We start from the raw sequence: 27,192 nt of genomic DNA, 5'->3' as shown, positions 1-27,192 counted from the left end.
CCCCATTTTACAGATGAGGTAACTGAGGCCCAGAGAAGTGAAGTGACTTGCCATTGACTTGAGTAGGATGTGACCCCCATTTTATGGATTAATAATAATGATAGTTATGGTATTTAAGCACCTACTATGTGCCAGGCACTGTACTAAGTGCTGGGGTGGATACAAGCAAAGAGGGTTGGGCAGTCCCTGTCCCACATGGGGCTCACAGTCAAAAACTCCATTTTATAGATGAGGGAACTGAGGTCCAGAGAAGTGATGTGATGTGAATTGCCCAGGGTCACACAGCAGACAAATGGTGGAGTCAGGATTAGAACCCATGACTTCCTGACTCAGACCCATGCTCTATCCACTACGACATGCTGTGTCTCAGAGCCCGTTGTTGGGTAGGGGCTGTCTCTATATGTTGTCAACTTGTACTTCCCAAGTGCTTAGTATAGTGCTCTGCACACAGTGAGCGCTCAATAAATATGATTGAATGAATGAATGAATAATAACTGTGTTATTCATTAGGCACTTACTGTGTGCCAGGCACTGTACTAAGCACTGGGTTGGATACAAGCAAATTGTGTTGGACACAGTTCTTGTCCCACATGGGGAGCCTAGTTTCAATCCCTTTTTTACATATGAGGTAACTGAGGCCCAGAGAAGTGAAATGACTTGCCCAAGGTCACCCAGCAGACAAGTGGCGGAGCAGAGATTAGAATCCGCCACTTATCTGCTGTGACCCTGGGCAAGTCACTTTGCTTCTCTGTGCTTCAGTTCCCTCATCTGTAAAATGGGGATTGAGACCATGTGCCCCACATGGGATAGGGACTGTGTCCAACCTGATTTGCTTGTATCCACCCCAGCCCACAAGGTCACACAGTAGACAAGTGGGAGAGCTGGGATTAGAACCCGGGTCCTCTAACTCCCAGGCCTGTGCTCTTCCACTAGGCCACGCTGCTTTTCAAGTTGTTTGATCCTACTTGGTTCTCTTAGGAGTGATTCAGAAAGTCCACTATGCCTTTTGGAAGGTCTCTGTGATCACTGGAGGGCTGGGGATCGTAGAGATAGCCCTGGGATTTCTCCATCCCCTCAAGGAAGAGATTTGACTTGGGCTTTCACTGCAGGGAGAACGTGGGACGTAATGTAGTGGCTTTCCCTCGCAGCACCAGATGGTAGCAAAGGCCCATTTTTTTCAGTGGTGCCTGACCTCGGCAGCTGCTGAGATTTGGATACCAGAGGCCCAACTTTTCCCCTGACACTGTTTGCTCATACTGAGTCTCCTCAAATTGCCTCTTCCAGCAGCTCCAGTCAGCAGCGACACTTGACCTGGGTTATCTTTGCTCTTCTGGTCTTGGGAAACCCCCACTCTTCCTCCTCATTCTCTCTTCCCACCATTTTCTTTGAATACTGGGATTCAGATGCCACGAGCAATGCCTCAGTGCTGGCATCACTAGGGAGAACGGCCACATCACTCCCAGACTCTCATTGGAGGTTTTTGAGGAGTGGAGAGGCATGTGTAGAATGATGTTTTAGGAAAATGATCTAGGGAGGCAGAGTGACGTGTGGACTAGAGACGAGAGAGGCTGGAAGCAGGAAGGTAAGCGAGGAGGCTGATGCAGTAGTAAAGGTGGGATATAATAAGTGCTTGGACCAGTTGGGAAGGTGAGGAAGGGGCAGATTCTGAAGATGTTATGAAGGTAGAACTGACAGAATTTGGTGACTGAATATGTAGTAAGAATGTCCCAGGCATATGACTTGCCTCCCTCACCTCAAGATGGTTGAGCGTTCTCTGTACCAAGAACCTGGTCCCCTACATCCTCCCCATTTATTTTCTCTTGTTGGCTCAGCTAGGTACGTAAATGGCCCTCAGGGAGGAGCATCAGGAAGTGATCTCCTGATCACTCCGCTTGACTCCGCTCTCTCATTCACCCCTCACATCCAAGCCGTCACCAAAACCTGCCGGTCTCAGCTCCGCAACATTGCCAAGATCCGCACTTTCCTCTCCATCCATACCGCTACCCTGCTCGTTCAAGCTCTCATCCTATCCCGTCTGGACTACTGCATCAGCCTTCTTTCTGATCACCCATCCTTGTGTCTCTCCCCACTTCAATCCATACTTCATGCTGCTGCCCGGATCGTCTTTGTCCAGAAATGCTCTGGGCATGTTACTCCCCTCCTCAAAAATCTCCAGTAGCTACCAATCAATCTGTGCATCAAGCAGAAACTCCTCACCCTGGGATTCAAGGCTGTCCATCCCCTCGCCCCCTCCTACCTCACCTCCCTTCTGTCCTTCTCCAGCCCACCCCACACCCTCCGCTCCTCTGGCGCTACTCTCCTCACAGTACCTCGTTCTCACCTGTCCCACCATCGACCCCCGGCCCACGTCATCCCCCGGGCCTGGAATGCCCTCCTTCTGCCCATCTGCCAGGCTAGCTCTCCTCCTCCCTTCAAGGCCCTACTGAGAGCTCACCTCCTCCAGGAGGCCTTCCCAGGCTGAGCCCCTTCCTTCCTCTCCCCCTCATCCCCCTCTCCATCCCCCCATCTTACCTCCTTCCCTTCCCCACAGCACCTGTATATATGTATATATGTTTGTACATATTTATTACTCTATTTATTTATTTATTTATTTTACCTGTACCTATCTATTCTATTTATTTCATTTTGTTAGTATGTTTGGTTTTGTTCTCCGTCTCCCCCTCTTAGACTGTGAGCCCACTGTTGGGTAGGGACTGTCTCTATATGTTGCCAACTTGTACTTCCCAAGCGCTTAGTACAGTGCTCTGCACACAGTAAGCGCTCAATAAATACGATTGATTGATTGATTGATTGATTGATTGATTGAAAAAACTGGGTATAGGGAGTCAGGGAAAAAAGTGCCTTGCTGCCTCCCGGTGGACAGATGGAGTATTACCGAACCTCACCTTGGCACTTAGCATGTAAGGCTCTTATGAGTAGAATTAAACTCTGTCCTGCTGATGTGGAACCATTCTTGGGGAGCTGTGGGATCTGGGTTAAGAGGATTTGAGGAGTAGGGGAGAGGAAAGGGGAGAGGACCTGGCAGATGAGACTTGCGAGTAATCCCAGAGGATCCGATAATAATAATAACAATAATAATGATGGCATTTATTAAGCACTTACTATGTGCAAAGCACTGTTCTAAGCGCTGGGGAGGTTACAAGGTGATAAGGTTGTCCCAGGGCGGGCTCACAGTCTTAATCCCCATTTTACAGATGAGGTAACTGGCACAGAGAAGTTAAGTGACTTGCCTGAAGTCACACAGCTGATGTGGCGGAGCTGGGATTTGAACCCATGACCTCTGATTCCAAAGTCCGTGCTCTTTCCACTGAGCCACGCTGCTTCTATGTTGGGGAAGAGGGAGGGGCTGGTGGGGCTGGGGTCACCCTGCACTGTTGACAGTCCGGGGTGGCAATGGGTAATGGGCTGGAGGGTTGTCCTGGGGAGAAAGCGAAGCCATGGCCCACAGGGAGGTTGGAGCCAAGTCCAGGGGAGGAGGCCGTGCTGATGGCAGAGGGATGAGTCTGGTAGACTGGGAGTATGATTGGTGTACCTACCGTGATGGGATTTGGGAACTTCCAGCCCAGATGGGGTTAGGGTTCGGTTTAGGGTTAGAGTATTGGGAAGGAAAACTCAGGTTGGATCCTCCAGGAGCTAGAGAGAGGAGGGAAGAGAGATATGAGAAGCATCTGGGCCTAGTGGAGAGATAACAGGCCTGGAAATCAGGAGGACCTGGGTTCTAATTCCGGCTCTGCCACCCGCTGTGTGACCTTGGGCAAACCACTTCACTTCTCTGTGTCTGTTTCCTCATCTGTAAAATGGAGATTGAGACCATGAGCCCTATGTGGGAAAAAGACTGGGTCCAACCCGATTATCTTGTATCTACCCCATCACTTAGTACAGTACCTTGCACACAGTAAGTGCTAAAAAACCCCTTTATTATCATTAGAAGGCCTGAGAAAGAGTCTCCCATGATTAGGATCCCTTCATTGGACACTGTGGGCGGAGTCCTGAACCCTGGAATTGGAGCTTCGCCTCAAGAGGACCCTCAGGACTAAATGTTAACACTTTGTAACAGCCCCTGCCCCTCTGCTAGCCAGCACCTAGTTTTAAGCCCAGGAACACCCAGCACCATGGTCCTGTCTCTGTTTGCAGAGGGTTTAATAAATTGTCAACAGCCCAGAGCTGCAGAGCCAAGTGTACAGGTGATGCAGAGGAAGGGTAAATAGAGTGGGGAGTTGGGGGGTTCGTCAGGAAAGGCCTCTTGGTGAAGGCTTACACCCATCCTCTGGACTGCCAGCTCACTAGGAGCAGGGAACATGTTTACAGAGTCTGCTCTGCTCCATGAGCCCCTTCCTCTTCCCCAACCCCCATTGTTCCCCACTCTTCCTCCACTCTTCTGGAGAGCCTCAGAGCTTTCCTCTCACCCCCTCAAAAAAGCTGCAAACCCCTTGCAAACTTCTGCCTCCTCTGGGGATCCAGGTGTCCTGGCAAAAATAGCTGTTGATCAAATCAGGGTTCTGGCTGCTTCTTCCCGGCTCTGCCCATTTGTACCCACACTGCTACCCTTAGGATTGGCCTTTTTCTCCCTGGGTTGGCTGGGGTCGGCCCCATGGAAACCACTCAGGTTGGTTCTTCCTAGAGATGAGGCAGAAGGGCAATCCAGAGAGGTTGAGTGCTCTGCCAGAGGTCATGCATTTGACCGATTCGGAACAAATACCGGACCCCAGGTCTCTTCACCCCTGTGGATCCTGGTTGCTTCCCTCCTTTCCCAAATAGGGGCCAGAGTTGGCAATGTCCCAACTTCCCGTGTTCTGTACCTGAGACCTGCCATCTGTTTAGCTCAGGGACAATCCACATGCATCGGTTCAAAGCAGCTAGGGAAGGGTTTACGAGAGAAGAGATGGAGGGGGGATGAGCTACTCAGGGAAGGAGAGGGAGTGGTGAGAGTGAGATAGAAGAGACCGAGGCAGAGAGAGCAGGCCACCCAGAAGCAGAGGGAATTTGGGAGCTGAAGAGGAAGGGACAAGCCAGGTGTCCCTGGCGATTAAGACGTGTGGCAAGGACTGTGTCCAACCTGATTAGCTTGTATCTACCCCAGCACTTAATAGTGATAGTAATTATTATTATTATTATTGTATTTGCTAAGCACTTATTATATGTTAGGCATGGTACTAAGCGCTGGGGGGGATGCAAGATACTTAGAACATTATTATATGTTAGGCATGGTACTAAGCGCTGGGAGGGATACAAGATACTTAGAACAGTGCTTGGCAGAGGGTCCTGGTCCAATTCCCGGTGATATCAGCTTCAGCCTATCAGGTCGAGGTGAACCAGTACGTTTACTTCACAAACACCCAGAGGGGTCACATGACAGATCCCACAGCAGAACATGCATCTGTTCCCCAGTTTCCTGGCACCTGTGACCTCTGGCTGCTTCCCTCCCCTCACAGCCAGCCGTAGATACAAACCACCTTCACTCACCATCTTCATCATCAACAGCATTTATTGAGCACCTACTATATGCAGAGCACTACACTAAGCACTGAGGAGCATATACAAAATGGTTAGAAGAAACTCCAGGAGCCCTCCAGGAGTTTGCACTGACTCTGGCAGCCTATGAGATCTGCTTGTGTAACACCAGAAGAGGCCACCCTGAAGAGGCTTCGTGGGAGGGAGGGAAGGGCTCAGTGAAGAGGAATTGTAAAGGAGGGGTTGGGAGGAAAAGAAAGGCCCAGGTCTGGGCAGCATAAGGAGCTGAGGTTGGAGGAGGAAGGGTCTGGAGGCTGGGGGAAGGTCACACAGCAACCGGAGGAAGAGACAGGTAGGGTCTTGCGGTCCTCAGGAAACATCGAAGCAGCAGAGCGGTGAGGATGTGCTGGTACAGAGCCAGATAGAGGAAACCTCTTCAGTTTCCCCGGATGTTCTGCTTTATCCATTCTTGGTAATGGGATACATTAGTATAAATTCCTGGGAAACTGGACACACCACAAATCAATCCCCAGCTCACCACCCCGATCTGGGTCCAGTTTCTGCCTATTTTGCAGACGAAGGGGCCCCCGGAGTCACCCTGTGGAGAGAAAGGACCACAAGAAAGGAGACAGGTCAGAGTTTACCTCAACGTTCTGGACAGGATCCTTTTTGGGTGATATCTGCCCCACCCCTCCAGCAGACGAGGTCTGTTCTATATGATGTCATCCACCTCCATGCAAGCAGTTAGACAACTAGATCTTCATGTGGGATCTAAATATCCTAATTCCTCTGTGGAATGGAAATAAACCAGCCTGTCAGAGTTTCAGAAAAAATACCAGAAATGTTTACTAACCTGACCAACCCTTTGGATAACTCTCCTCCCTCCTCTCAAGTGCTACTCCGGCCACCTGTGCTTCTGACCCCATTCCCTCTCATCTCATGAAATCTCTCGCTCCATCCCTTCTCCCCTCCTTAACTTCCATCTTCAACCACTTACTCTCCACTGGATCCTTCCCCTCTGTCTTCAAACATGCCCATGTCTCTCCCAACCTAAAAAAACCCTCTCTTGACCCCACCTCACCTTCTAGTTATCACCCCATATCCCTCCTACCATTCCTTTCCAAACTCCTTGAACGAGTTGTCTACATGCGCTGCCTCGAATTCCTCAACACCAACTCTCTCCTTGACCCTCTCCAGTCTGGCTTCCATCCCCTACATTTCACGGAAACTGCCCTCTCAAAGGTCACCAATGACCTACTGCTTGCCAAATCCAACGGCTCATATTCTATCGTAATCCTCCTCGACCTCTCAGCTGCCTTCGACACTGTGGACCACCCCCTTCTCCTCAACACGCTATCCGACCTTGGCTTCACAGACTCCGTCCTCTCCTGGTTTTCCTCTTATCTCTCCGGTCGTTCATTCTCAGTCTCTTTTGCAGGCTCCTCCTCCCCCTCCCATCCCCTTACTGTGGGGGTTGCCCAAGGTTCAGTTCTTGGTCCCCTTCTGTTCTCGATCTACACTCACTCCCTTGGTGACCTCAGTCACTCCTACGGCTTCAACTATCATCTCTACGCTGATGACACCCAGATCTACATCTCTGCCCCTGCTCTCTCCCCCTCCCTCCAGGCTCGCATCTCCTCCTGCTTTCAGGACATCTCCATCTGGTTGTCTGCCGGCCACCTAAATCTCAACATGTCCAAGACTGAACTCCTTGTCTTCCCTCCCAAACCCTGCCCTCTCCCTGACTTTCCCATCACTGTTGACGGCACTACCATCCTTCCCGTCTCACAAGCCCGCAAACTTGGTGTCATCCTTGACTCTGCTCTCTCATTCACCCCTCACATCCAAGCAGTCACCCAAACCTGCCGGTCTCGGCTCTGCAACATTGCCAAGATCTGCCCTTTCCTCTCCATACAAACCGCTACCCTGCTCATTCAAGCTCTCATCCTATCCTGTCTGGACTACTGCATCAGCCTTCTCTCTGATCTCCCATCCTTGTGTCTCTCCCCACTTCAATCCATACTTCATGCTGCTGCCCGGATGCTCTGGGTATGTTACTCCCCTCCTCAAAAATCTCCAGTGGCTACCAATCAATCTGCATATCAGGCAGAAACTCCTCACCCTCGGCTTCAAGGCTGTCCATCACCTTGCCCCCTCCTACCTCACCTCCCTTCTCTTCTTCTCCAGCCCAGCCCGCGCCCTCTGCTCCTCTGCCGCTAATCTCCTCACCGTGCCTCGTTCTCACCTGTCCCGCTGTCGACCCCTGGCCCACCTCATCCCCCGGGCCTGGAATGCCCTCCCTCTGCCCATCCGCCAAGCTAGCTCTCTTCCTCCCTTTAAGGCCCTACTGAGAGCTCACCTCCTCCAGGAGGCCTTACCAGACTGAGCCCCTTCCTTCCTCTCCCCCTCATCCCCATCTCCATCCTCCCTGTCTTACCTCCTTCCTTTCCCCACAGCACCTGTATATATGTATATATGTTTGTACATATTTATTACTCTATTTATTTATTTTATTTGTACATATCTATTCTATTTATTTTATTTTGTTAATATGTTTCGTTTTGTTCTCTGTCTCCCCCTTCTAGACTGTGAGCCCACTGTTGGGTAGGGACTGTCTCTATATGTTGCCAACTTGTACTTCCCAAGTGCTTAGTACAGTGCTCTGCACACAGTAGGCGCTCATTAAATACGATTGATTGATTGATTGATTGATTGAACTAGGCTTCTCCACCTCACTAACAAGTCCAATTGCCTTGTTTTCTGAATACCTTATTTACGGCCAAGGGCCTGGGACTGTGGAATTAGGGGGATGGAAAATATAGTCCTGAAAGGAAGTGAATTAAAGCAACCCTTCAAAGCAACTGCTGAAGAAGTAGTATGGTCTAGTGGAAAGATCATAGGCCTGGGTGTCAGAGGATCTGGGTTCTAATCCTGGCTCTACCAATTGCTTATTATTTGATCTTTGGCAACTCACTTAACTTCCTTGTACCTCAACTGTAAAATGGGAACTAACTACTTGTTCTCCCTCCTCCTTAGGTTGTGGGCCTCCTGAGGAACAGGAACTGTGTCCAAACTAATTAACTTGCACCTATCCCAATTTCCAGAGCAATGTTTGACACATAGTAAAGTGCTTAACAAATACCATTAAAACAACAACAATGAGAAAATAAAAAAACTCTGCTGGAAGGGTCTGCTCCCTCTACTCAACATCCAGGAGTGAAGATCTCAAAGCGTTCTGTGAGGTTTTTTTGTAGTAGCAGTGGCAGTAGTTTTTTTAGTAGTAATAGTAGTAGGAGTAGAATTAACTGGAGGAGGCTTGTTGGAAGAGATAGGATTTTGGGGCCTAATAATTTGGAAAGCTCAGTGAACTGTTTGACTTAGGGAGGGAGGGAATTTTAAGATGGGGGGAAAAGAGTAACAGAGAGGATGGAAGTGAGAGAGTCAAGAAGGAGGTACAGTTAGAAAGCACGTGTGGAAGAATGAAGAGTGAAAGCTGGGGTCTAGAGAAAGAGAGTAGACTGGTAAGGTTGGGTAAATTGGTGACGAGACTCTAAGCTCATTATGAGGGGTTTTTGTTTTTTGTAGAGAGACACAGGAAGCCAGAGAAGGATTTTCTAGAGAGGAATTATGTGGGCAGAGCAAAGTTTGAAGGTGATCCATGCAGTATAATATAGATAGGAGTAGGGAGAGGCTGGAAGCAGGGAGACCAGTGAAGCGACTCATGGATTAATCTAGCTGTGGTAGTAGTAGTAGTAATAATAATAGTGATAATATTCATTAAGTGCTCACTGTGCACAGAGCACTATACTAAACACTGGGAAAACCAGGATCTCTGTTCAGGGGAAGAGTTACTTACACTACAAGAATCCTTCATTCCCTCCTCAGAGCCGGCACAGATCATCTCGTTATTTAGGATTTCAAGCCCCACGTATTTGTAGTTAATTGTGCACTTCTCAAAGTCACTTAAGGTAATCTTCAGCTCCTTCAGTGGGTAGGGAGCTTGCAGTGCTTCTATGGACAGAGAAGGACATAGAAATAGTTGCAGTTGGCTTGGGGTGGGCTGGAGGCACAGCATTCTGAGGTGGGGAAAGAGGGGTGACATTGGCCAAAGTCACCCAGCTGACAAGTGGCGGAGCCGGGATTTGAACCCTTGACCTTTGACTCCCAAGCCCGTGCTCTTTCCACTGAGCCACGCTGAAGTGAAGTGACTTGGCCAAAGTCACCCAGCTGACAAGTGGTGGAGCCGGGATTTGAACCCTTGACCTTTGACTCCCAAGCGCATGCTCTTCCCACTGAGCCACAGGGAGAGGAGGCCCCTGCTTCTTTTCCCTGCAGCTGAACGCTGGACGGAATGGGAGGGAAGAGCCCGGGCTTGGGGGTTGGAGGTCGTGGGCTCAAATCCCCACTCCACCGCTTGTCAGCTGGGTGACTCTGGGCAGGTCACTGAACTTCTCTGGGCCTCATCTGGAAAATGGGGAGAGGCAACATGGCCCAGTGGAAAGAGCCCGGGCTTGGGAGTCAGAGGTCGTGGGTGCGAATTCCAGCTCTGCCACCTGTCAGCTGGGTGACTCTGGGCAAGTCACTTCACTTCTCTGGGCCTCAGTTCCCTCATCTGGAAAATGGGGATTAAGACTGGGAGCCCCATGAGGGACAACCTGATCACCTTGTATATATGTAGCCCACTGTTGGGTAGGGACTGTCTCTATATGTTGCCAACTTGTACTTCCCAAGCGCTTAATACAGTGCTCTGCACACAGTAAGTGCTCAATAAATACGATCGATGACTGGGGATCCGGACACTAGGTGTTTCTCCCTGAAGCAGAGAGTGTCTGTCAGAGGTTGCGCAGAGGCTGACCTGTAGGAAGGTTAAGGATGTGGACATGGACAGTTGGAGGGCTTTAGATAGAGAACAGGGACAGAGATTCTACGAGGGCCCAAGACATCGGGAGAGGCAAAGTTTAGGGCGACCATGGATCTCAGCAGCGGAGGCTAATCCTGAAATGCATCTGGCCCTGGGGGAAACTGCAATCTAGCTCCCTGGGCTCCTTCCCTCACCCAGCTCTATGCAGAAGTTTCGCCCATTGTAACAAGGGTAAAATGAGTCACCCCTTTAGGGGGTCTTAAAGTGAACCTCTCCCCACTGCTACAGTGTCTGCTTGCTTCACCCATACAGTGCAGTTTGTTGGTTCCCTAACCCTGTGCCCTGTCAAACCCTGTCAACTGGGAGCAGAAGATGGCAACACCTAGAGGGAGAGAGGAGCCTGGGCCAGGATGATAGTATGAGCCCACGGTGGGGACATCAATTTAGGCAGTGATATTTATGAATGGATTATAAGGCATGGGACTGTCATTCTAGGCCTTCCCCCTGAGACTGAAATACTTGGATATAGCCAGTCCTCACCATTCGGCCCGACGTTCCCCCAGCCTGTCACCCAGCAGGAGGCATTTGGCTGGACCTGCAGCCCGGCTGGGGGGAGGTTGATGGTCTGGATGAGGTTGGAGCGATTCACTCTTTTTTCCAGTTGCACCAGTGCAATGTCACCACCGTTCATGATCGTTTGGTAGTCGTTAGGGATGATGATTTTTTTCACTTTAATCAGCTCAGAAGGAGGGGCTGTGTAGAGTCTCAGCTCCCCTGCCTGAATCTGAAAGAGCTCTGGGTCCTTGGAACTATTGGGAGAAAGGCGGAGAGATCGTGTGTGATGAAAATCAGCATTTTGGGGAGGAGTTTCTCAGCAGAGTGTGACCATCCCAAAGCCCCTGCTGATAATTGGTCCATCCTGCAGCTGGCCAGACCCTTCCCTTCACCCAGGTGCTATCTCAAATAAGAGACTTTCTCAATGGCATCCCATTCAGGAGCGCCAACTCCATAGGGCTCCCATAGGCTAGGCACTGTTGAGGTTGGAGCCATGACATTTAGGTCAAGCTGGGCAGCGATGCCAATCTGCTCCAGCTTTGGATTCAGAGGAGTGTCGGTCATGGAACTGATATACCCCTCTAGACTGTAAGATCATTGTGGACAAGGAATGTGTCTGTTATATTGTTATATTGTGCTCTCCCAAGCGCTTAGTACAGTGCTCTGCACTTAGTAAACACTCAATAATTATGATTGACTGAGTGACTGAAATATGTCGGCTCCACTTCTTGCCCCCATCTCTCCTCAAGCCTGACTGGGCAGTCCAAAGGGGCCATAGGGGTTAGACGATTATCCAGCCTTGGTTGTTGTTGTGGTAACTCTGCCCAAACCCATCACGAAGCCTGTTTGCCACTTGCAGGGATGGGGTATGGGCCCCGTGCCCTGTGCCAGCAGCAAGAATCCCCCAGCTCAGTTGGTTCACCCTGGGTTGGGCCAGAGTGACTCTTGCTTGGTTGTGGTCATGACCGGTGTTGGCAGGAAGAAGCCTCTCCCTGTCCTGTTTCTGTTCTCCTCCTTTCCCCTCATCCCCTGCTTCCCTGCTCTCCTCTTTGTCCTTTCCCCCATTTCCCTTTCATTCACTAATCCTCTCTCTGCTGGTTTCTTTGTAGGGGTTCAATAAATGTGACTGCTTGAATGATTCCCTCTAGCTCTGACCTCTTTAGGCCCTGTCCTATTCCACCTAAGGCAACAGAGGAAAGAAGCTGGAGCCTTCTGAACCCCCATGGGAGTTTTGTTACCTGAAGCCATGTTCCTCCCAAGCCACATCTAGGACAAAATGGACCCTTATAGTCCCATCCCGGGTTTTCCCATACCTCTGGTCACAATGTCCTCTGCAGACAGACTCCCTCACAGCTCCACCTGGGTTTTCCCACTGTCTTGATCACAATACCCTCACAGTCCATGTCCTTGCATTCTTCCCCCTTCCCTGCCCCCCACCCCAGATTTTTCCACACTCCTGATCCCAAGGCCCCTTGGCCACTCCATTCCCTCAGAGCTCCATCCCAGGTTTGCCCACCCACTCAAATGAAAAATCGGAAGCTCTGATCCGGACCTTTAGCTGAGATTGTGGTACTCACTCTTCAAAGCAGTGGGCGGCTGTCAGCACCCAGCGCTGGCGGATGAGGGAGCCACCACAGATGTGCGTTCCATGAATTCTCAAGCTCACCTGCCATGGCCATTTAGCTTCCTTGGCATCATGACCCCCCATGATGCCCACCAAATTCCTGAATGAACCTCTCCCTGGGGAGACACAGAACAGGTTACAGGCTCCAGGTGTCCCAAACCCAGGCTCTTTCTTCCAAGCTTCTTGGTTCTTCCTTCAGCCCACCATGGCCCTCCCTCTTTGCCCCCTCCCCAGCCCACTGGCCCTGGAATTTAGCTGGACAGTTCTCAGCTAAACTGCCTTCCCAAAGGCCAGATACAGCCAGAGTGTCATGAGGCCGGAGATATCAGAACTCACCCCAGCTCCCGGCGACCGTCGTCCCTAGGAGAAGAAGTGGCAGGAATAGCAGCAGGGATGGCATCGTCAGGTGCTGGAACTGGCAGGATCGGGAGGCAAGTGAAGGAATCAATCAATGGTACTTACTGAGTGCTTGCTGTGTGCAGAGCACAGTACTAAGCGTTTTGGAGAGTACAATGCAACAGGGACTGGGGGCTGAAAGGGACTGCAGGAAAGAATGCCTGGGTTCTTTGGGGGTGGGGATTGGGAACTATTGTTGGAGAGGAGGGGAGTAGAACTGCTATGGTGACTGCTCTCTGCATTCTGCCCTCTTGTTGCTCTTCTTTTATTCTCACAGGGCAAGACAGCAAGTGGAAGCCACACACAGGATATGAAGATATGAGGAAGTGTTCACCCTTGTTTCCAGAGAGATAATCACGCAGAGAAAAATAAAAACGGCTGTTTGGACCTCTGGTAAGACATAGGCTCTTGGAGGTTTGAGGGTTAGACTCCTGGGAGGACACTGGGAATGGGGAAGTTGAGGGCTGGGCATTTACACGATCTTAGTAAGATCCCTCTCTTTTGCCCTCATTCACCCCCAAAGTGTCTATGAGCTCCCCAGGAGAAGTGAGAGGAGCAGAAGCATCATCATCATCAACAAAATCATCTGGGTTAGGAATAAACAAGGCAAGAAAATAAAATAATTAGAGGAAAATGAGAAAGAGGCTGAGGGCAGGATCCCTTATATTCCTGGTAGGAATGATGATGTAGATGGCAGTTGTATTCCTCCCCAGCATGTTCAAACAACGCACTCCAGAGCTGGCATGGTGTCTGTGAAGTCAAGTTAGCAAAATCCACCCCTAGTGATAGAGAGAGCAGGACCCCCTTCCAAAGGAAAGCTGTTGTTACAGGTGCTACATATTCACCTTGTCATCTTATATCACCTGATCCACAACCAATTGTAGGGGATGATTTGGGAAAGGAGGAGGAAGAGACTAGTTGGGAGAAAATGATGCTTTTAGCCACCCCGAAAAGAGTCTGCTTCTTAGGATCAATCAGTCGCTGAAGCAGCAGATGGGATCATTGCATCTGAAGGAACAGGATGCAGAGGCAGCGTGAGTTGGGAGTGGGAGTGGATAATTGGAGTTCCCCAGCAAGTGGGGTTCAGCAGGAGGAACTCCCCAGGAAGACCTTTGGATGTCATGTCTTGTCCTTTGCTGTTGAGTCATAGTGGCGCCATGGACACATGCCCTGCCTCCATCTGCGATTATTCTGGTAGTGCATCCATAGAGTTTTCTTGGTAAAAATATGGAAGTGGTTTACCATTGCCTTCTTTCACACAGTAAGCCTGAGTCTCCAGTCTCAACTCTTTCCTATGCCGCTGCTGCCCAGAACAGGTGAGTTTTGACTTGTAGCAAATGGAATGGAATGGGTATGCCTCTCCTTGACTCTCCCTCCCATAGTCAAAACTGGTAGAGTACTGTAAACTCTCCAGGTGTGACCCTGAGAAAGGTTTGGATGGCTGGGCCAAAGGAAAAGTGTAGTGCCTTTCCAGTGAAAGGATACCTCCCAAAATGAGTTCCAGCACAAGGGAAAAGCGATTGTTCCTGGATTTGGTTGATCTCTGCTGCTCAACTAATATTACTGGTAATACTTCCTATAAGTAAAAACAAGTCCCCCACTCATAATCAGTGGGGAACAAGTTTTTAATATGTGTCTAACTCCCAAACTTTGGAGAGTTTGGTATCACAGTGAGGCAGGGAATGTACAAGTTCCCTGAGCTCCAACAACACATCTCAGGGATCAGGGCTGGCTCCTCAGATCCCAGATGTTTCCCTTGTCATCTGGGGTGTTATTCTAGAGAAACAAGGAATGGGAGCATCAAACCTTGGTGGGGGTTGGAGGGAGGCCTGGAAAAGCTGAGGTATCTAGGGCCCTGAAGAAGCTCATAATTTCCTCTGTTGATAATTTCTGCTGTTGAAAGGCTGCAGACAATCCTATAAAGGCCCACAAGAGGGGACTATTTGCCCAGAGAGGGAGGCAAGGACGGCCAAGGGCCAGGGTGGAAAGAGCCATCTCCCCCAGGAAGTTCCCAGAAGAGTTTGCAGAATGCTAATTAAATTAATAATGCTAGTGGTATTTGTTATACGTTTACTATGTGTCAAGGGCTGTTTTTAACACTGGAGTACCAGATAATCAGAGCAGACACAGTCCCTGCCTCACAAGGTGCTCACAATCTAAGGGAGAGGAAGAACAGGTATTTAATCCCTATTTTACAGATGACAAAGCTGAGGCACAGAGAAGTAATAATAGTAATAATAATAATTGTGGTATTTAAGTACTTACTATGTACCAGGCACTGTAGTAAGTGTTGGGGTGGATACAAGCATATCGGGTTGGACACAGTCCCTTTCCCATGTGGATCTCACAGTCTCAATCTCCCTTTTGCATATGAGGTAACTGAGGCATAAAGAAGTCAAGTGATGTGCCCAAGGTCACACAGCAGACAAGTGGCAGAGCTAGGATTAGATGACTTGTCCAAGGTCATGCGCAGGCAAGTAGTGAAGCTGGAATTGGAATCCAGGCCCATGTTCTTTCTGCTAGGGCATGTTGCTTCTCAAAGCAGAATCAGGAGGAACAGGCAGGGAGGACCAAATAAAGATGAGACCCAGAGAAGAGGGTAGGAAATTGCAACAAGCCTGGAAGGTCCAAGGCCTGGGCATAGGATGACTGGATTCTGGTAGGGGAGTGGGGGCTGGAGGAGGGCTCAGGGCAGAGCTCTGGGTTCTGGAATCAGTGGTATTCAATGAGCCTTTACTGCATGCAGAGTACTGATCTAAGCACTTGAGATCCGTACCAGGGGCTGGGGTGAGCTGAGCCTGAGGAATGAGACATATGTTCCGGAGAGAGAGTTTGGGTGCTTGGATTCTGGGAATGATGTGGAAGTGGGTGTGGGTAGAGCCGTGAGCTGAGCACAGGAACCTGAAGCTCTGCTCCTGTACCACGCTTATTGCCATTGGAAGCATCATCAAGCCCAGTCCCTTACCCAGATCCTTGGGGCTTATGTGAAGCCTCTGCTTTGTCCCCTTTGGCAGTCTATCACCACATTTGATTGCTTTTTCTACCTAACACCTCTAGACTTTGCCCCTCCCTCTACAATGCTCTGTAGATTCCCTTTTCCATGAAACTCCTGCCTCTCAGCTCAGTTTGGTCTTGATCACGACTAATCACCAACAAATGACATTTTCTCTCTCTCTCTCTCTCTCCCTCCTCTCTGTCTAGATACGTACATTTATATTTAAAGAGAGTTGTCCACATTCAAATATGAAACCAATGACTGTGAAATTCTCTCTTACTTAGAATCTGGATGCTTGGCATGGGGAGAATACCAAACCGGGAGCGATTTATGTTTGGAGACTGGATTTCATTTTATGCTCTTTTGATTTGGACAGATGCAATCTTATCTACTTGTAGATTACTAATTGATATCTAAGATATTTTTCTTTAGTATTGAAATTACCTTCTGACATTAATGATATTCCCTCTAATAATATGAAGAGGGAAAAGTGGGTGACTTGTATGCAGGGATCTCATTTCCTCATCAGAATCTCTCTTTATCAGGAGGGAAATAGCCTCTGAGCACAGCTATCAGCCTCAGATTTGAGCAGGACTGGAGAGTGGAACCCTGCCTTATTCTCAAGGTGTTTTGGAGGGTGGAAAATTTAAGTCATGGGATGGGAGCAGTGATTTTCCTCAGTCACCTCAGGGTCTAACAGGGAAAAATTCCTGCAGAGGTGTGGAAGCCAAGGGATTCCATGTTGACCCCTGATGAGTCCTGAGGTCAGGCACCAGGATTTCACATCCCAGATCTCCACTCCTGGAAATGATTGGTCTAGGGTCTCTCCTTAGGCCAGAGCCTCATGGGGAGGAGCTGTATGCCCCACAGGGAAGAGGATGGAACCATTAGCTCTATGATGACTTTCATCTCTCATCTGTGAGGACTGGCTTGTGAGGACTTTCTCACTTTCCTCTAATTATTTTATTTTCTTGTCCTGCTTGTTCCTATCCCAGATGATTTTGTCACTGCTGCTGCTGCTTCTGCTCCTCTCACTTCTCCTGGAGAACTTATAAGACACTTTAGGGGTGAATGAGGGCAAAAAAGAGGAATGAATGGTAACCTGAATGTTGAAAGATGCTATCTTTTTGATCCTTATGACAAGAAGATGCTCACCAGGTTCCCAGAGTCAAAGTATTTTTTCTAGCAGGCTGGACCAAATTACTGGGTTCAGACATAAAACCAGGATGTTTTAGACTGATATGATGCCTCAAATGTGTGTTATATATGATAGCTGACATAATCCTATCTGGTCAAACTGACCCCTAACCTGTTCAGGGAAATTCCAGAATAGTTGCTTTATTGTGGTTATGGGACAAGATGCTAGAAAAGTTCCATCAGGCAAATTGTGCCTTGTACAGTTCTTGGCATATAGTAAGCACTTAATAAATACCATAAAAAATGTATCAACCATGTCAGAGGAACAAGCCAACCTGTGGTAAACTCAGGATGCTTTAGACTTCAAATGCTACATTAGATGTGGACTTTTATAACTGTTGGAGAGCTTACGTGTGCCTGCAGGTGTGGGCTAAAAGTTTAATGTGTGAAGGGTAATCTAAAGCATCAAGTGCATATAAGAATGCTCCACTGCTGGGCTTCTGTGTTTGCTCTGTTCAGGGCCCACCATTATTGTCATACCGCCCCTGTGAATCCCAGTCTTCCCCAAACCTCTGTTCAAGGAGAGCAACCTCAGCTCAGACTGCTGTCTTCCAGGCTGATGTCTCCTCCACAGGAATCTCCCAATGGACTACTGCTTTAACACATGTTTGACTGTGTGTCTCAATCCTTTGTTCTGCCTCCCTGTGAGGGGGCAACTGTCTGAATCCACCCAGAAACTACTTGGGTCCCAGCATGCTAAAGACAAACCGTCTCGATGCCGGTGAGCTAACAGCAAGCAGGGCCTCAGTGTTAGTAGTTCTGTGTGGGTCATACAGACTGCTCAGGAACTCTCTTTGTTTTATGCGGACAGTTCCCAAATCTGTCTCTCCAGCCTTAACCTCCCTTCTTCTCAACATTCTCACATTTCCTCCTGCCTTCAGGACACTTCTACTTGGATGTCCCACAAGCACCTCAAACTTAATGTTTAAAACAGAACTGTTTCCCATCCTTCCCCTGTCTTTCCCATTACTGTAAAACCACTATCCCTCCCTGTGTTTCCAGCCCACAGGCTTGGCCTTATCCTCATCTTGTCTCTCTCATTCCAAAGATCCGGTTGGACAGTCCCTGTCCCAAGTGGAGTGCACAGTCTCAATCCCCATTTACCAGATGAGGTAATTGAGGCACAGAGAATTAAACTGACTTGCCCAAGGACATACAGCAGACAAGTTGCTGAGCTGGGATTAGAATCCATGACTTTCAATACACCATGCATCATTATCATCGATGGTATTTATTGAACATGTACTGTGTGCAGAGTACTGTACTAGATGCATGGGAGAGTACAGTTGCAACAAATTTGGCAGTTACAGTCCCTGCCCACAATAAGCTTTCAGTCTAGAGGGGGGAGAAAGACAATAATATAAATAAATAATTTAAAGATATGCACAAAAGTACTGAGCCCAGTTAAAATTTCTCCTTTTTTTAATGGTATTTGTTAAGCATTTACTATATGCTGATTTGTACTTCCCAAGCACTTAGTACAGTGCTCTGCACACAGTAAACGTTCAATAAATACAATTGAATGAATGAATGAGCACACCAGCCTCTATACTAAATACTAGGGTAGATGCCAGATAATCAGGTTGGACACAGTCCCTGTCCATCATAAGGATCAGTCTTAATACCCATTTTACAGATAAGCTAATAGCAAACCCTGGTCCAAGGCAGACACAGCAGCCCAGGGTGCTAACTATTCGTGTGTGTGTGTGTGTGTGTGTGTGTGTGTGTGTGTGTGTGTGTAAAGACATCCCTCAAGGTGAGATTCACTACCTGCAATGAGGGCAGTTTTGGTGGCTTTCATGATTTCTAAAGTTATGGGCACAACCCAGGCTGCTCCCTGTAGGTCAAGGGGACAGGGGAATGGTGGTGGTTTCCCTGATGATGCTTGCTGCCCACCATGACCACTATGGACTGCTGCTGCTGCTGTCCTCATTTTACGGGCTTCTCGCCTCAGCTATAGCCTCTGCCCACCCAGCATGTCCTTCTTTAATGGACCTTGCTGGTCCCAATGCACGTGGTGGCTCAAGTTTCCAGACTATCTTGCTTCAGTTGGAACATCTGGTCGCTTTCTACTAGAGCTCAGTTCAGAGAACCCAGACACACGCACTTCAGACCCTGACAGTCTTCTCCCAGACTCTACAGCCCGCCATTTTTCTTCCCTCAAACATCTCTCTCTCCAATCTTACACTACCCCCAGGAACCAGGTTTCCTGGCCTCCATGGCCTCCAGCCTTGCCTTGCCATTTAAGAATCCAGCATCCTGCTCCCCAGTTCCCAGCCCCTGGACCTTTGCCTCCTCATTCCCCAATCTGGTCCTTGGCCCCTGGATCCCACCAGGTTTCCTGTTGCATAAGAGCCAGCTGGGATGGAGGAGGCTGGGAGATGCAATCTTGAGAGTGAAAATCATGATAAGAGAGAGTCCCAGGCATCCTGTCCCTTCCATCCTTCCTTTGCACCTTGAGCGGGACTGATTTCCCCCTTTGACTTCCTATCCTCCTTACATTGCTCTTTCCATCCTTTCTCCTCTCCCCCTCACCCCACCTCCCCACACTCTCCCTGTCACCTGACAGGCACGTTTATAATCCCACCCTGCAAGAAGTCTAGGCTTCCCAGTCGCAGTGATCAGGGCCTACAGTGAGATCCTAATCGGCTCGGTAATCTTTCACCAATTTAACGCCCGCTTTTACTGGTTGAAAAGAGCCAGATCTAGTGGACTCTAGATAAGCACAAAAACCAAGTCCGTACGTTTATGTGGAAGTTGTTAGATAAACACCAGGGAACAAATACCTTATCATATGTCCCACCCGGCCAGATGTGGAAACCTCTCATCCTTAGTTCAGACCAAACATTTAATCTTTGTCCCACAGCTTACAGAGATACTGAGGCTGAGCTGGGGGGACGAATCTTGATTTTGTCCTGGATTCATATCTGAGTTGGCTCCAGAGCTCTCAGAATGAGTGTACAGGCTGTGCTTCTTAATAAACCCATAAACACTTCTCCTCATTAAAAATGTATTACTCCATTCCAATAGGCCTCAAACAACAGCATGGCTTAGTGGATAGAGCACAGACCTGGGAATCAGAAGGACTTGGATTCTAATTCTGGCTCAGCTGCTTGTCTACTGTGTGACCTGGGGCACTGCATTCCTCTGTGTCTGTTACCTCATCTGTCAAATGGGCATTAAGACTGTTAGCCCCATGTGGGACAGGGACTTATTCCAACCTAGTTTGCTTGTGTACACCCCAGTGCTTAGTACAGTGCCTGGCACATAGTAAGTGCTTAACAAATACCAATATTATTATTATTATTCCCATCTGAGGACCACCGCACCCTGGTCAACAGACCCTAGTTTCAAGCGGCATTTGCTAAGCGCTTACTATGTGTCAAGCACTGTACTAAGTACTGGAGCTGTTACAATACTACCAAATCGGACACAGTCTGTGTCAATCCCCATGGGTCTCTAGGCATGTCTAGAAGGGTACTGGGGTGGGTTAGAGGGAGAAAATCATGACAGGTCCCGGTTACCACCCCCTTCGCAGAATTTGTTGTGCTTAGTGCTGGTGTGAGGCAGCAGCCTGATTTTGAGGTTTCAATAGAAGGGCCCAGACAATGGGTAAGACAAAAGAGGATTCCCCACCCCAGTGGCAAATGTCTCTGGGTGATATGGCAGGGTCTATGAATGCCCTATTGACCACTCCTCCATACCATTTTGAGAACACCACCCTCCTCTTCCATGCTCACAAATAGATAATCTAGTGCTCTGGACACCTGGGGTCTGTGTTAGGAGACAGCTGAATCTTCCACTGCAGAAGTCAAAACCTGACATGCTTGGCAAGGTCAAGGGTAGCCAATGCTGCTGTTTATAAGGAGTCAGGCCAGTTGGCACCATTGGAAGAACTTTTCTGGTACCAAGGACAGGGTTAGTTGGGGGTAGCAGAACCAGCTACTGACCCTCGTTTTGAACAGAGCCGGAGGGGGGAACCCCCAAATCTCCCCACACCTTTTGGAAGGTTATGACTTTAAATCACGGGATGGCAGCAGCATTCTGTTAGGGTAATAGGGGTTTTGGGTGTGGATGACTGAGGGAATCTGCAGTAACAGCAAATCTTGATAATTGATAATAATTCTAGTGCTTGTTAAGCACTTACTATGTGCCAAGTACTGTTCTAAACACTGGGGTAGGTGCACGTCATCCAGGTTGGCCACAGTCCCAGTCCCATATGGGATCACCATATAACTATGAGGGAATAGTATTTAATTCCCATTTTACAGATGGAGTAACTGTGGCACAGAGATGTGAATTGACTTGCCCAAGGTCACACAGCAGACCCGTTGCAGAGCCAGAACTAGAACCCAGGTCCTCTGACCCCCAGGCTTATGCTCTTTCCATTAGGCCACTCCGCTTCTCTTGATGGTTCAGGTAGGAGAATCCTTGGTGCAACACAGGTGTGTTCTCAAGGAAACTCAGAGGACTACCATACTATTTTTGTTTGACTCAGAATCATTCTTTGGGTATAACTATCCATTTTTCTTTTGTGAATCCTAGCCTCTGTCTTTCTGTTCTTTTGTCTCTCACTCGTATCTGATTCTCTCTAAGCCTCTGCTTGTGCCACAGTATCTCTATATGTCTCTCCCCTTTGTATTATTGTGCCTTTTCTCTCTTCTCCCCCCACCCCCCACCCGCCTTGTTATTTGGATTAGTTCTCTCTCATTTCTCCATCTCCATCCCCATTCTCTCTTTTGGAGGATTCAGACTCAGTGTCTCTGGTTTTTTTTTTTTTGTCCATTTCTCTCCCCTTTCAGTTCTCCCCAAATCTGTTCCTTGATGTCTCTGCCCCGGCTTTCGGTGCAGTTAATGCTAGTGGCATGACAATTCTGTGTGGAGAATAGGACTCAGGGAAGATAGAAGAGAGGAATTGAATTGGTGTAGTGTAGATGAACCCAGTTTCTACTTCCAATCCTCTTTCAGATCCCAGCAGCCGTGCTATAGGCCAGGCTTATCAGGACTCTCTCCAGGCCTCCATGTACCCTGTGGGTCCCCAGGAATCTATTTCAAGGTCCCACATTAACGACCACATCACATCTCCGCATCCTGTGTGGTTACTGTTGTGATGGCCTGCCCTGTGGGGATAAATATGAGGCGGAGAGATGGCAGGAGCCACAGACACCAGAGAAACACGGTAAGAGTCCAGTGGCCCTCCCACCAGGCACATAGGCAGCCCTGTTCTCCCCTGTTCCCTCCGGAACTCAGGCCTCCAGCCTCCATCCCAGCTATTCCTTCCCCTACCAGAACCGGTCCTTCTGTCATCCAGCCATCAGTCCCCTGTCCTCCACTTTGCTCCTTAAACCCGGGTGTTCTGCAGCCCTTCCTCCTGGCCCAATTCAGTGACTCTCCTCACCCCCAGCTAGATCCATCTCTACTGAGAACCTGCCTCCCACAGCCTCTTCTTCTCTCTCTTTCCTCCAGTTGCCTCCTTGTCTTGCTCCTTGTCTGGCCCCAGACGATGCTGCCACTGCTGATCCTATCACTTCTCCTCCCGGGGAGTTCCATCTCCAGGGACCAGGGTGAGTTCCCATGTTGAGAAGACTCGACATCACTAATGTTTTCATCTCCTGGACTCTGAAACTCTGGCAAGGGGCTGGGGGTCACCTGTGAGCTGAGAACTGTCCAACCTAGTTCAGGAGCCAGTGGGCTGGGAGAAGCCCCACTGGGAAGGCTGGGTTGGCTTGAGGGGGGAAGTACTCCTGGTCTGGAAACCACTTGATCAGTCAACCAGTGGTACCTATTGGATGCTTACTGTGTGCAGAGCACTGTACTAAGTGGTTGGGAGAGTACAGTAAAACAGAGTCAGTAGAAATGTTCCCTGCCCACAAGGAGCTTAGCGTCTAAAGAGGGGCACAGGCATTAAAATAAATTGTGGATATGTACATAAGTGCTGTGGGACTGAGGATGGGGTGAATCAAGGGTAAGAATCCAAGTGCAAGGGTGATGCAAAAGGAAAAGGGAGTAGGGTAGACAAGGACTTAGGTGGGGAAGGTCTCTTGGAGGTTATGTAATTTTAACAAGGTTTCAAGAGGGGGAGAGTGATCATCTATCGAATACGAAGGGGGAGGAGGGATTCCAGGCCTGAGGCAGGTCATGGGAGAGGGTTCGACTCGATCTGGGAACCCCTTTCTGTCTCCATCCAGGAAATGACTCATCCAGGGACTTGGTGGGCATCGTGGGTGGTCAAGTGGCCAAGCCTGCCCAGTGGCCCTGGCAGGTGAGCCTGAGGCTTTCTGGGAGTCACCAATGTGGCGGATCTCTTATCGACCCAAGCTGGGTGCTGACTGCTGCACACTGCTTCGATAAGTGAGTCCCCCCACACCCTTCAGCTCTGGGACCGGGAGTGGTGGGATCACGTATGGGAGTCCATTTGGGGTCCGGGAGAGAGGTGGGCTGGCCATCTGGAGGGACTGTGGAACTGTCACACTCGGCTGGGACACTCCTCCCCAGATTCTCTTGTGTCTGAGTGACTCTCACTGCCTCTTCCCACTCCCTGCAGCTCCCGGGTTGTCATGAACTATCACATCCAGCCAGGGGAGCTGAGACTCTACACAGAAGACCCTTCTACGCTGATTCCAGTGAAACGCATCATCATCCATGAAAACTACTTGGGGAACGTCATGTTAGGGGGTGACATTGCGCTGGTGGAACTTGGCCACCCAGTGAAACTCTCCGACAAGATCAGAACCATCCAACTCCCCTCCTCCAGGCTGCAGCTCCGGGCGGGGACTCCCTGCTGGGTGACTGGCTGGGGGGACATTGGAGAATCGGGTGAGGATAGTCTGGGCATGGGCATCATTGCCTCACTGGTAAAGTGTATCAGCCCAGAGGTCTTTCATGAATTAATCCAATCGTATTTATTGAGTGCTTACTGTGTGCAGAGTACTGTACTAAGCACTTGGGAAGTACAAATATCTCTGGACAGTCAGTGGAGGGGGTAGAGCCCGGTCCTGCTAACATCTGATGATTTCAAACATCCCTGCCTTTGCTATGCTCTGCTTCCTGGCTGCTGTCATATTAATTCATTCATTCAATTGTATTTATTGAGTGCTCACTGTGTGCAGAGCACTGTACTAAGCACTTGGGCAAATATAATGCAATAATAAGCAGACAAAGTCCCTGCTTCAAACGACCTCACAGTGTAGAAGGATGTTGAGAGTGGGGCAATGAGAGTGTGTTTCAGTCAGCACTGGTTACCTCAGGTCTCAAGTGGGCAGACCTACTTCCTGTGAAGCATGGAGAGGGATTCACCTTTATTCCTGGATGGGGATGGTCCCGGGGCCTTCCCTACCCCTGTCCAGCCTTCTCGTCTGAGCCAGGAGGAGGAAGGGGGTTTACTAACTGATTCCCTCAGAGTCAGTCGCTTTTCAGGATTAGGCTGAGGTATTAGCACTCTTGGTCAGCCTGAGACTGAGAGTCTGTCTCTAGCGCTCAGTCTCAGGGACAGAAAAAGACCGAATCTAGGTCCACTCTTCCTATCTCTGCCTCTTCTCCATCCCTTCAGATCTCCAGACCAGCCTCCATCTTACCTCAGCACCAGGTCCCTTCACTGGGAGGAGATGCCTGGTTTTGGGGTACTGTGTTTCCCCTGCTCCTTACATCAGGACCTCTTCCTATCCCAGAACCAGCTACCAATTGTCCGTGCCCCCTTCTCTTCACAGTGCCACTGCCTGCCCCATTTCCACTGAAGGGAGTGAAGATTCCCATATATAACACTAAAAAATGCAAGTGGAACTACCACCAGATAAACAAATTTATCCTGGATGACATGATCTGTGCTGGCTATGATGAAGGAATGAAGGATTCTTGTCAGGTAAGTTACTCTAGACTTGCAGGGAGAGACCTGGCTGCTGGGCCCAGGGTGGGTTGGACAACCCTAGGACAACTTGTCCTTTCTTTCTCAGCTGTCCAAGCCAGGTCTACGGGGTTGTGGGGATGTTGTTAGCAAGGGGTAGAGTTTGAAGCCAGCCCAGCCCCTAGAGGGAACGAATCCTGCTCCCAGTTCTGCCTTGTTTTTCCAGAGAGAGAGGAAGGTTGAGGAGAAGAGTGAAAGAGTTTTCCTGTACACACTGCAGGTCTTCAGTTTGGGGTTGGGCTCCGCTCTGGTCTTTATGGTGAGGCTGGGTATATACAAGCCAGTGATACTCCTGCAGGCTGGTAGATTATCTGAATGCCTGCAAGGCTGGTTTATTTGTGTGTCATAAGAGAATTAGGTCAATTGAATCCCACAGAGAGCACTTGCTTAGCCTCCTGAGATGGGAGAGGAGGACACTGGGTACAGCACATTCCAGAGTTGGACTTACTCAATGAAGGTGGCAGGTTTTACTCACATGGAGATCTGGCCAGAATATAAGCGTAAACTCTTTCCTGGTCTCCACTGGAAATCTCTCTTGTTGAAAGAAAGAGAATGGCTAAACCTCATTCGTAGTCCTTGAGCAGCCAGTAATTAATCAATCAATGGTATTTATTGAGCACTTACTATGTTCAGAGCACTGTTCTAAGAGTACAATACAAGAAGAGTACAATACAAGAGAATGACATGTTCCCTGCCCATTCATTCATTCAATCGTATTTATTGAGTGCTTACTGTGTGCAGAGCACTGTGCTAAGCGCTTGGGAAGTACAAGTCAGCAACTTATAGAGACGGTCCCTACACAACAACGAGCTCACAGTCTAGAAGGGGGAGACAGACAACAAAACATGAGCTTACAGTCTAGAAGGGGAGACACATTTATTTGAATAAACAATTTATAATAAATAATTTAAAGATATATTCATAAGTGCTGTGAGGTTGGGGATGGGGCAAATAGCAAATGTCCAAAATTCACAGATCCAAGATAGAAGCAAGCTGGTCCCTTCCTCCAGCCCACCTGCTTGTTTGGAACTGTCCCCAGCCCCGGGTTAATATTCTTTTCAGGGAGCAGCTCTCTTCCTCTCTCGCTCCTTTCCTCTGACAGGTTGGGGCAAGAGGGCAGGCAACCCAAATTCATTCATTCATTCAATCGTCTTTATTGACTGCTTACTGTGTGCAGAGCACTGTACTAAGCGCTTGGGAAGTACAAGTTGGCAACATATAGAGACGGTCCCTACCCAACAGCGGGCTCACAGTCTAGAAAAAAAATAATGGCATTTATTAGGCGCTTACTTTGTGCAAAGCACTGTTCTAAGCGCTGGGGAGGTTACACGGTGATCAGATTGTCCCACGGGGCTCACAGTCTTAATCCCCATTTTACAGATGAGGGAACTGAGGCCCAGAGAAGTTAAGTGACTTGCCCAAAGTCACACAGCTGACAATTGGCGGAGCCGAGGTTTGAACCCATGACCTCTGACTCGAAAGCCTGGGCTCTTTCCACTCAGCCATGCTGCTTCTCATGGATGCTCCCCTATCTCTTCCACAGAGTGACTCCGGGGGGCCACTGGTCTACAAAAGTAATGGTGCCTGGATACTGATCGGGGTGGTGAGCTGGGGAGAAGGCTGTGCTCGACCACATTTCCCAGGAATTTATGTTAATGTGTCTCACTACGTAGACTGGATCCGTCGGAAAATGTGTTGATATTTGCAAGCTCTCTGCCTGGGTCCCTGCCATTTCTTTTTCACTAGTTGCTGCCACATCTCCTGAGGATCTCAGGACCCCAACCTGTTCCCTCCTCCTGCTCCAGAGATCCAAACGCTTCTGAGGAAATCTCCCTCCCAGCCTCATCATTCCCCCCACCCCCACCCATTCGCTTCCCTCGTCCCTTCTTAAGTTCCACTTTTTCCTTGGGCTGAGCCTTCTCTCTGGGGTTTCTTCTCCACCCCAGAAAAACAAGCTCTGAAAATCATCTCTCTCTGTTCCACTGGGACCCCTAACCCAGGCTACCCAGGGGGAGAGAAACCCGTGACACCAGTGAGCCGGACAGGTACTCTGGTTGATCCAATAATGTGCTTCTGCCAGGTCACCTGGGTCCCCAGAGAAGAGAGAGATCTGCAGGAGGAAAAGCCTGGGTCCTTGAGAGGGTCAGATCCTCTCCGGGGGTGGATGAGTGGGGAGCAGTGGGAGTGGGGAA

At 49.2% G+C, this 27,192-nt stretch overlaps 2 protein-coding genes across 2 annotated transcripts; one reads left to right on the top strand and one right to left on the bottom strand.

Annotated features, from left to right (window-relative positions):
- Positions 1-5,577: 5,577 nt before the first annotated feature.
- Positions 5,578-12,942, bottom strand: LOC119934433 (tryptase beta-2-like). The gene is made up of 5 exons (XM_038753928.1): positions 12,849-12,942; positions 12,466-12,628; positions 10,874-11,142; positions 9,329-9,483; positions 5,578-6,070 (listed from the first exon to the last, which is right to left on the bottom strand). The coding sequence occupies exons 1-5, from the start codon at positions 12,910-12,912 to the stop codon at positions 5,909-5,911; spliced, it is 813 nt and encodes a 270-aa protein (XP_038609856.1). The 5' UTR covers positions 12,913-12,942; the 3' UTR covers positions 5,578-5,908.
- A 4,873-nt stretch (positions 12,943-17,815) lies between these two features.
- LOC119934760 (tryptase-like) lies at positions 17,816-26,699 on the top strand. Its single transcript, XM_038754303.1, has 10 exons — positions 17,816-17,821; positions 19,298-19,436; positions 21,493-21,519; positions 22,069-22,130; positions 22,239-22,279; positions 22,567-22,664; positions 23,289-23,451; positions 23,645-23,916; positions 24,807-24,958; positions 26,544-26,699. The coding sequence occupies exons 1-10, from the start codon at positions 17,816-17,818 to the stop codon at positions 26,697-26,699; spliced, it is 1,116 nt and encodes a 371-aa protein (XP_038610231.1).
- The last annotated feature ends 493 nt before the right edge of the window (positions 26,700-27,192 follow it).

The sequence above is a fragment of the Tachyglossus aculeatus genome, chromosome 11 (genome assembly GCF_015852505.1).
Source record: "Tachyglossus aculeatus isolate mTacAcu1 chromosome 11, mTacAcu1.pri, whole genome shotgun sequence".
NCBI lineage: Eukaryota > Metazoa > Chordata > Mammalia > Monotremata > Tachyglossidae > Tachyglossus > Tachyglossus aculeatus.
Note: the sequence above shows the minus strand (reverse complement) of the source record. Positions and strands in the feature narration are given on the sequence as shown.

Coding starts and splice junctions, on each gene's coding strand:
- LOC119934433 (XM_038753928.1), bottom strand. CDS start 12,912: ATGCCATCCCTGCTGCTATTCCTGCCACTTCTTCTCCTAGGGACGACG. Junction 12,629..12,848: donor GACGGTCGCCGGGAGCTGGG/GTGAGTTCTGAT, acceptor GTGTCTCCCCAG/GGAGAGGTTCATTCAGGAAT. Junction 11,143..12,465: donor GCCGCCCACTGCTTTGAAGA/GTGAGTACCACA, acceptor TTCTCCCAATAG/TTCCAAGGACCCAGAGCTCT.
- LOC119934760 (XM_038754303.1), top strand. Junction 22,131..22,238: donor TCCAGGCCTCCATGTACCCT/GTGGGTCCCCAG, acceptor GGATAAATATGA/GGCGGAGAGATGGCAGGAGC. Junction 24,959..26,543: donor GAATGAAGGATTCTTGTCAG/GTAAGTTACTCT, acceptor TCTCTTCCACAG/AGTGACTCCGGGGGGCCACT.